The sequence below is a fragment of the Chionomys nivalis genome, chromosome 1 (assembly GCF_950005125.1).
Source record: "Chionomys nivalis chromosome 1, mChiNiv1.1, whole genome shotgun sequence".
Taxonomy (NCBI): Eukaryota; Metazoa; Chordata; class Mammalia; order Rodentia; family Cricetidae; genus Chionomys; species Chionomys nivalis.
Genome location: NC_080086.1, coordinates 160463199 through 160473354, shown reverse-complemented (window position 1 = coordinate 160473354; position 10156 = coordinate 160463199). Strand labels below are relative to the sequence as shown.

The 10156-nt window shown below is 41.9% G+C and overlaps 1 protein-coding gene across 1 annotated transcript; it reads right to left on the bottom strand.

The window, feature by feature from the left end:
• Positions 1-1216: 1216 nt before the first annotated feature.
• On the bottom strand, positions 1217-2158 carry LOC130885781 (olfactory receptor-like protein OLF3). The gene has a single exon (XM_057787552.1). It carries the CDS (start codon positions 2156-2158, stop codon positions 1217-1219), a length of 942 nt encoding a protein of 313 aa, XP_057643535.1.
• Positions 2159-10156: the final 7998 nt, after the last annotated feature.

Genomic DNA, 10156 nt, shown 5'->3' with positions numbered 1-10156 from the left:
TGAAAGAAATAAACTGCATGGAGGTGTTTTGCCTGCATAGGTGTCTGTGCACCACATGTGTGCAGTGTCAGCAGAGATCAGAAGATGATGTCAGATCCCAAGGGACTAGAGTTGCAGATGGTAGTGAGCTGGTATGGTAATGGAACCCAGCTCCTTGGTAAGAGCAAGTGCCCTTCACTACTGAGCTGTCTCTCCAACTCCTGGATGAGAGACACTTAATATACATCAAAAGAATTGTTTTAAACGTTTGACAGCATCCAGTCACCACCGCTTTGTTCTATTCTCCAGGATGTTTAGAAGAGGCTCCCAAACCCTGAGCATGTGTTAGAGGGGTGAGTCAGATTATTTCTAATGAGGAAAAGATTCTTTCCTTGAGTCATACTGTGGCTCACCTCTGGTCGTGCATGGTGTGTCCTTATAACCAAGCACAACTTTTGAATACATCCCCGACTTTTCATGAGTTGAATGTGTTTATTGTATAGAGAACATGAGTTTGAGGCCCGGATTTGATGTCCTGCTGGCCTGCCACCTGCCTTCTCTGCAAGCTGGAAGAGGAAAGAAGGCAAGTGAAGCCTTTGGGACTTTCACGTGACCAAAGCATGCTCACTAGGGCTGTGGAGATCATGATTATAACATTGGCTTCTGATCTGTGTGAGCTCCACACACTCATAAGATGGGCTGCACCAAGTGGGAATCATATGACATTTATTCTTCTGTCCTAAGGCCAATTTGATCAATAAGCCCAGAAAATTGTGCAATTTACCATTTATTTCTTCTTCCTTTCTGTCTGATTTCTATATATTTGGAGAGTCTAACCCTGAAAAGGATCTTAGCATAAATTGTGTGCATGTTTGATGAGAGTAATCCTTTCTAATCAATATATCTGCTGTGTCATTTATCTTTTCTTTCAGTTAAGAAAATAAATATATTTCATCTAATTATTTTGTAGGTTGGATCACTTTAATTATGTACAATTCACTCTCTTTGAGATAAGGAAGAAACTAAAAGAAAATCTTAGTTCTGTTTTAACTCAAAGAAGCATATATATATATACACATATATCACAGTCCTATGTGCACAAACACATGTACACCATGAGAAGTTATATAACCAAGCACACTTATATATACACCACAAGGAGCTATATACCCCAGCACACTTATATGCACACCATAAGGTGCCATATACCCCAATGGTCTCTTTACAGAATTGCTTCCTAATTCTTTGACTTAAAGTTTTTCATCAGAACTTGACTCAGAGCAGCCTTCACATCCTTGTTCCTCAGACTGTAAATGAGAGGATTCAGCATGGGGGTCACCACAGCATAGAAGACCACTACCAATTTGTCCTGCTCAGCAGAAGCTGTGGAGGGGGGCTCCATGTGTGTGAAGAGGGCCATTCCATAAGACATGGAGACCACAGTTAGGTGGGAGGCACAGGTCTCAAAGGCTTTGCGGCGTCCCTGGGTGGAGCGGATCTTCAATATGGCAGCCATAATGTGGGCATAGGACAGAGAGACCAGGCAGCAGGGCACCAGCATCACCACCACACTAGAAGCCAGTATCACCACCTGGTTGAGGGTGATGTCCACACAGGCCAGCCTGACAAGGGCCAGTGTCTCACAGGCCACATGGTTGAGCACATTGTGCCCACAGGTGGGAAGGCGCATGGTGACCACTGTCTCCACAGCAGAATTAACCACACCCACAAGCCAAGAGACACCTGCCAGAACCATGCAGAGTCTTGGACTCATGACCATGGTGTACCGTAGTGGATCACAGACAGCCACATAGCGGTCATAGGCCATGGCAGCCAGCAGCAAGAACTCAGACCCTCCTAGGGCCAGAGCAAAGAAATGCTGGATCCCACATAGTACAAAAGAGATGGTCTTCCTCTCCATGAGGAAGTGTGCCAGCATCTGGGGAACCCCACTGGAGGTGTAGCAAATGTCCACCACTGACAGGTGGCAGAGGAAGAAATACATAGGCAGGTGGAGTCGTGGGTCCAGTGCAATCAGGAGGACGATGAGTCCATTGCCCAGCAGAGTCAGCAAGTATGTGGCCCCAAAGAGGACAAAGAGTCCAGCTTGGATGTGCTTGTCATTGGAGAGACCCATCAGGATAAACTCATTCACCCAGGTCACGTTTTCTCTCCACATGGAGCAGCTGGGTCAGCTGGCCAGGAACAGGGGGAAGGACAAGTCAGGGAGGGCAAGTACAGGTGCCACCATAGGTCATGCACTGAGTCCTAGGTTGTGATTGGTGATTGGAGCTGGACCTGGGACAGCCTGATTCTTTAATTTAGGTGAGTAGGGAAGAATGTACACAGTGGAGGAAGGAAGACATGGCTGCTGACCCAAGTGTACGTGGCTCTGAGGAGCCAATCCCACTTCAATCATCCTTCTATGTCCAGGACTCTACAAGTTGAGACAATGTGGTAGGGACAATCTGTCAGTGTAGAAGGAAAGAAAACAAATATAGTGGATAGTGGAGAGGAGGAGCAAATAATGTAAAGATTAAAACATGAAAGTAAAAGAAAACCTCAGGAAGGAAGATATGAAAGTGCTAAAGGTTTTAATGAAAATGGGAAACAGCAAAGAAAGGTAGATTCTTCAATGTCAGACAGTAGATGCGCAAGTCTTACAGGTACCATTGGGTATGGAAGGACTGCTTCCGCACACCTGAATGCCATTTTGTAAGCATCCATGCAGTTGTACTTCCTGTTCCCAATAAGTTTCAGTCTTAATGATGGTGTAGAAGAGAATCCTCTCACATCCTCCTCACTGCACCCATCATCCCCAAGGAGGGACTCTCTTTGAGATGGGAATCTGCTGTGTTTTGGAAATGGTGTGGGTTCTCTTTGTTGCTGTTCCTGTCTGTGAGAGAGAGAAAAAAAAAGACAGACTCACAAGTCCTGCTCTCTTGGTTCTCGTAATTTAACCAGGGACACAGAGATTAATTTAAAAATTACAAAATTAATTTAATTGTGTTAAGCATTATGAAAGGAACAAGGTCAGTGCTTGGATAATTAAATTTCAGCCTTCGTAATTAAATTATCATTGTGGATGTTTCTTACGTCGCTATTACATGTAACTAGTCTGGGAAGTGTTGAGCATTTATTTAGCTGTTTAAGAAGGTGATGAAAGGGTAGTGTGCCAAGAGCTTCTGGTGAGCCGTGGGAGCAGACACACTGACACCAAGTGGGAAATGATGAGAAAACTCTCAATCCTTTCACTATTGTGAGTTCTCTTTCCTCATCTGAGTTTGCACTAGATCGTCATCTGTCCATCATGGTGACTCACTCGTTCTTGGGAAAATTCATTTAAACTCCCTCAGATTTCTTACTGGCAGTATAATCTCTAGGTATGCTTCTTTTACTCAAAATATTTAACAGGAAAATAACTCATTTATTGGAAAATGTATTGAACATATCAAGCTCCATGCTCTCAGCCAGTCTTTGGGAAATCTTTCCTTTTAATATTGACTCTGTTTTTTGGAAATGAGTGGGTGCACAGAATCAAACCAGAAATAAAAGAAATGGACCTTAGTGCATTCTTTGGAAGTCAATGAACCAGACTGTGCATATACAGCCAAGCAATATAAATACTGTATATTATCCTTAATACAGCTACAATGGAGCCACATCATCGATCATGAGAGTTCTGAAAAGCATAATTCTGTTTTGATTTCCCCTGGCTGGAAACAGAGGGTAGACACCCACCTAAATTTTTGCAAGGGAGAGTAGAGAGTTGTTGTACAGTGCAGGCATCTCTGGTCCCCCTTTGTCTCTGATCCTGACCAGAAGACATCACTGTGGCAACCATGACAAGTAGAAAGTGACTTTAGGTCTAAACAGACAAGATCGCCTGCCAAAATTGGGAGCATAGGGGTGGGGGAAGAAGGGAGGGTAGAAGGGGAAGAGGAGGAGAGAACGGGAGGGTTGAAGAAAATTTGAGGGAATTGGTTAATCAAGAAGGAGGAAGGACAGAGATGAGAGCAAGGAAAGAGATATCTTGATTGAGGGAGCTGTTATAAGGTTAACAAGAAATCTGTCTCTAGAGAAATTCCCAGGAATTCACAAGGATGACCCCAGCTAAGATCCTAAGCAATAGAGGAGAGGGGGCCTGATCTTGACTTGCTCTGTAGTTAGACTGATGAATATCTTAAATATCACCATAGAACCTTTATCCAGCAACTGATGGAAACAGAGGCAGCAACCCACATCAGATCATTGGACTGAGCTCCCACAGTCCTGTTGAAGAGTGGGAGGAATGAGAATATGAGCAAAGAGGTCAAGACCATGATGGGTGCACCCACTGAAACAGTCTACCTGAGCTAATGAGAGCTCACCAACTCCAGCCAGACTGGAAAGGAACAAGCATAGGAGCAAACTAGTCCCTCGGATTGTGGTTGACAGTTGTATGTCTGGGGCAGACTGAGAGGCCACTGGCAGTCACCAGGATTTATCCCTACTGCTTTTTGAGAACTTATTCTATTTAGATGGATACCTTGCTCAGTCTAGCTATAGTAGGGAGGGCCTTGGACCTTGCCCAAAGCAATGTGCCTTTTCCCTCTCTGAGGAGTGGATGGGGGTGGGATGGGAGGGTATATTGAGGGAATGGGAGGAGGAGAGGGAGTGGGAACTTGAATTGGTATGTATAATGAAAAAGAAGATAGTTTGTTTTCTTTAAAAAAAATAAAAAGAAAGTAACTTTAGGCTCCTAGTGAAGGTTAGTGGGTAGGGTTGAGATTAGGAGGTGCTGGATGGGGTTCAGGGCACCAGAACAGTCCAGAGTCCATCCACTGAAGAAGTGGTTCAATTTGGACTTGTTACCATTCCCAGATCACTTGTTGCTGTAGACAGAATCCTCATCTTCTGACTAGTGTGAACGATCCAGATTCCATCCAGATTGTGGTCAATCCTGCTAGAAATAGAAGTAAACATGAAGATCTTATCTCCTCTCTCTTGTTTTATATCTAAAGAACCCAGGGGGCCAACTGAGGTCCCCTGCCCAAGTCTTAAATTCACCTCGGGACCAATCTGAAGCTGTAGTTATGATCTCAGTTGTTTCCTAACTTATAAGTGAGAGGCAGAAGTGCTTGTTGACAGATATAGTCTAAATGATAAGTATACTTGATGGCCATAGATGGCAGATCTAGAATGGTGTTTTGCCTTGTAGAGCAGGCAATGCATTGAATGTGCCATCAGGGTATCTGAGGTCCAGCTTGTCTGTTTGAGGAGGCTGCCCTGTTACAGGCTTCTTGACTTCCCTACCTCTGTTTTCTTCATCGGAAACACTGAACAACAACAAATAAATAAAACTTTCTGCAGAGTATGTCAAGTGAAGCCAGATGAACCAGTAAACATGAATGCATGTTGGGAAAATACTCAGTAACTCCCTACCGGGCACCGTTCTTGCACTCAGAAAGTGTACATCACTTTTCTATCTACGAGCATGAGGACGGCAGTAGGAAGTCCAGGAGATCAGAACGCTAACAGAGTGGGGGAGGGACACAAGGTCATTCACAATAACTTCTAATGACCAAATTTAATTGCAAAAGCCATGTTTCAAAACATTTCAGGAACCAAGGCAGAATCTATATATAATCAGTGTCCATACCACTGTTATATAAAGAATGAACTCAGAATCTATTCCTTCTAGTAATATTTTGATGTTGGTTTTATAAAAGAACCAACTTCTTCTTAATATATAGTCTTGTTCTCAGCTTCTTCAGATAATGAGGGAATTTCATTTCGCCTTCCTGAATTTGATAAACATATGCTGTGTACTGGCGAGGACCTGACCTGTGACAGGAGCAGAGATTCCAAGGGTCAACAGGTGAGCAAGCCCTCTGTCTCTAGAGACTTATTCTTGCAAGGAAGAAGGAGACATAGTGTCACTATGCCCTTCTCAGAGGAAGTCCCAACATCGCCTCAGTAAAGGAAGACAGGTCCTGACTGTGTTCCAGGCAGTAGAAACATAGAAGTTACAAAGTAGAACTGAGAACCAATCAATGTTTGCTCCTCTGAACCGGAAGTGATGGAAAGAATGCTAGGACAATGGGACCTGACTTTCTGCCTGCACAGAATTTCATCTTTGTGTCAGTGGCTAAGCTGCACTAGTTCTGTAGGATAGATTACTTCTCACCTGTTCAGTTCAGCACATTAGATTTGATAAACATTAAGATTCCATCTAGTTAGAGAGGTTTGTGATAAATATTTAATGTGATAAAAATTTAATATTAAAAATCTTTATGGGTTTTTAAAGCAGCATATTAGGAAAACAACTCTCTGATCTTTCATAACTCTATACATACATAGTAAAATTGTTAGCAAGAAGTAAGGGCCAGGGGTGAGAGACAGATCAATATGGATGAAGGAGCCTGCCTCCAAGCTTTACAGCTTGAGTCTGATCCCTGGGATCCACATAGATAGAAGAGAGAACCAACTCCTATACAAGTTGTCCTCTGACTGCCACTTGCATGCCATTTTTATGTCCCCACATAAATAAATAATGAATTATAAAATAAATTTAAAAAGAGGGGCCACTAAGATTCCTGTTTTAGGATTTAGGTCACACATATAACTGTTTTTGAGGTGAGTTCGGTAAGTGAAATTTCTTGTATTGAAGACCAAGGACTAAAGAATAAGGATAAGAGGGTATATCATTAGTACTGGGAAAAACCAGTTGGCCTCTGATATATGAGCCTCTTTCCAAAATCCATCTCTCATCATTCTTACAGTGTGATACTTACTAACAAGTTTTTTTTTTTGTTTCACTTTTTTTAAAGCTGGATCAACATTACACCTACTTTAGTTCCTTAAAAAATATGCTATTGGTACTGGACAGTTGAGAATATTTACTATCTCACCTTTTAGAAAAGATGGGTTCCATACCATCCTTTGGGTCATTTACAAACCCTTTCCCTCGTCCATTCCTTTTTACCCCAACAGTACAGATGTTTCAAGGCCAAGAAAATAGCCATTGAGCTCTAATACTTTGTCCCAGGAGTGTTTAATCTATACATTTAGAACATTTCACTTATATTGTGTATTGGATGACTTATTGGGAAAGAGGACTCTGTCAAATGACTTACATAATCTAAATCACTATTTTTAAAATGTCCAGCTGCAGCCAGTAAAAAAAAAAAAAAAAAGTACCTCAGACATTAGCAAAGCAGTTCTGGAAGCTCCCAAAGGTTTGTGCTCCTTCATCTCACCACCTCCTCTGGATGCTCTCTTTGGGCTGGCCACCGAAACTGGTACTCACATGGTGTGCACCATTCATTTTGGCTGGGCTTGTGGCTCATCTGTTAGGAAGTCCTCGGAGCACTTGCCATTTGTCTTCTTAGGCACGGAGGTTTTACTTTGTCGGTCTGAGCTGAGAACTTTCAGAGCTTAGGTATCCCCAGAGAGCAATTACTTTGTCTTGGTGTATTCTTGTACGCTCTTCCTCCAGTTACATCTCTGTCACCCACCTTTCTTTCTAAAGTCCCCTTTGGGATCAACATTTCGAAAGCTTCTTGCCTCAACTTTTAATTATCCTTCTAGTTTCTAGGCTAGTGAGACGATCTACGGCTCATTTTATACTCAGAGAATTTTGGCAGGAGTCTAGATAAAAGAATTATTTCCCTGACCGTGAGAAATTGAAATAAATTAGGTTTTATGTTACGGTTTTTGATCCATTTTGAATTGATGCTGCAGTGTGTAAGTGCTAAGAATCAAGTTCCAGTTCCTACACATGTATCTAATATTCCCAGAAACCATTTGTTAGAGACTGGCTGTCTTTTCTTGACCCATGTCAAGAATCTGATGGCTGATATTACATGGATTTATTTCTGTCATTTTTGTTGTGAGCCTTTGCTTGTAGCAGCTGAGCCATCTTTTCCAGCCCTAAATTTTGTTTCTGAATCAGTCAGAAATGAGTGAGATGGCTCTTATTTCTACAGGTATAGAACACAAAAGGCATTATACTAAGTGAGAAGCCCAGATACAATAGTGTACATCTTTTAGGACTGCATTTATACGAAACCCTCAAAGTTGATGAATCCGTAGATGGAAAGCATCATCATACTTGTCAGGAGCGGAGAGAAGGAGTGGCTTCCTTGTTGGAATGGTGATTTGTTGTAGGGCTGGTAAGAAAAGTCCAAATCTGGGAAGGCATGAGGTTGTATGACATTGTGGGGATGCTGAATGTCAATGAAACAAAAAGCTTCACTAGAAACTTAGTGTCTGCTCAGTTCTGTCCTGATCTTTTACTCAAACCATTTCCAATGCAGGCATTAAAAGTCTGAATTGTTCTAAAATATGCTGTAGTGTTTATTTAGTTTTGTTGGAAAGACCGAGATCTATTAAGTGATATCTAATTATGGAATTTTGAAAAAGTCGTTTTAAATATTGGTTAAGATCAGATCATCACTATCTTGTTTTATCATCTTGGGTGATTGGAACTCAGTTATTTTTGGTGTTTGTTAAGTTACTTCTGGTGGAGAAACAGAGTTCTTTCCTTACTGAATATCTTGGTTCACTCTGACTATGTATGTACTGTATAGTCTTTTGGTCACGTGTATGTGCTGAATGCATTCTCAAGGGTTAGTAAGAGGATGTAGTTAGACATAATAGTTAGACATCTATCTGAGGTCCTTAATGTGGGACTTTCTGATCTGCCATTTGCCTCCCTGAATTTTGGAAAGAGAAAGAAGAAAAAGGATGCCTGTGGATATCCAGAGCTGTGGAATTTATAAACGTCATCAGCCTTAGGTCCTGTGTGTGGTCTCCACCCTAAGAAGATGGGCTGGACCATGTGTGAGTCATGTGATTCATACACTTCCTTTTGTATATATTCGTGTGTGTGTGTGCATGAACACACATGCATGTGGATGTACAGTGTGTAAGGACATATGTGCAAATGTATGGAAGCCAAAGGTACCTTGGGTATCCACCTATGCGATCAATCACTTGACCAGTGAGCGCCAGAAATCTTACTCTCTCTGCCACTCCACTGAATTACAATTGATGCATTCTACCACATCAATCTCTTAAGTTTTTTTTTTAAAGGTTTTAGTTTCTTTTCTCTTTATTTTATGTGTATGGGTGCTTTGCATTTATGTTTGCATATCATCACATGGTGCCTGGTAACCACAGACTCTGGAAGAGCGTGTGGAATCCCCTGGAATTGGAGTTGCAGAGAACTGTTATCTGCCTTGCAGGTGCTTGGAAACAAACCCAGGTCCTCTGCGAGAGGAACAAGTGGTTTTGTAACTCCTGAGCCACCTCTGCAGGCCCCACAGCCCTCATCTGATGTCAGTTACGGGCATCAAACAAACTCAGATTCACATGCTTGCCCATCATGTGCTTTTCTGACTGACCTCCAGCCTTGGCTCAGCTTTTGTACTTCTGACTAGAGCCTGTTGATTCTAAAGCACAGACAAGTTTGAAGTTTGGAGGTTGATATTTTTCTCTCATTGACTGAAGAAAAGTTAGACACATATTTATAGACTTGAGGAAGGAAATAGACTCCTACTCTTTGTTTATCGATTGATTGATTAATGGTGTATGTGTGTTCTGGCAGGTACGAGTGTGCCATGGTAGATTTGTGTGAAAGTCAGAGTACAGCTTGTAAGACTGGGATTTTTTCTTTCATTCTAGGGATCCAACACAGGCCATCAGGCTTGGGTTCAAGTACCTTAACCTACAGAGCTAGACAACCCAGAGCTAGAGTATTGGCAAGATAAATTGTGGGCATTGCTCTGATGGCCGAACTAACCTTTCATTCTGCTGTGTTGTTCTCTTTCTTCCTTTCAATTGAAAAAACACACACATTTCATTTAACTTTCTGCATGGCATTTGCATCTTAAAGATGCAGTGATTTATTTTCTTTGAAATAAAACAGGGGTCAAAATAAGGACGAAAGACAAAATTCTATTTTCTTATACCTCAAAGAAGCATCATGTAGATTTATGTCCTGATACCCTTACACACATACACAGTCACACTTAAGGGCAGGTCACATGAGTGGTTCATATCCAATGCTGACCAAAATTAGGAAAATAGAGTCAGTGAAAGGCGTTGGTGTGTGCCACATACATGACCTACTTGTAAGCCTGTCCACAGTCTTCAGAAGAACACCCTATCCTTTAGAAAATTGTCTCCTAAT

What these genes read in the sequence shown, in the direction of transcription:
- LOC130885781 (XM_057787552.1), bottom strand. Translation starts at nt 2,158, where the DNA reads ATGTGGAGAGAAAACGTGACCTGGGTGAATGAGTTTATCCTGATGGGT.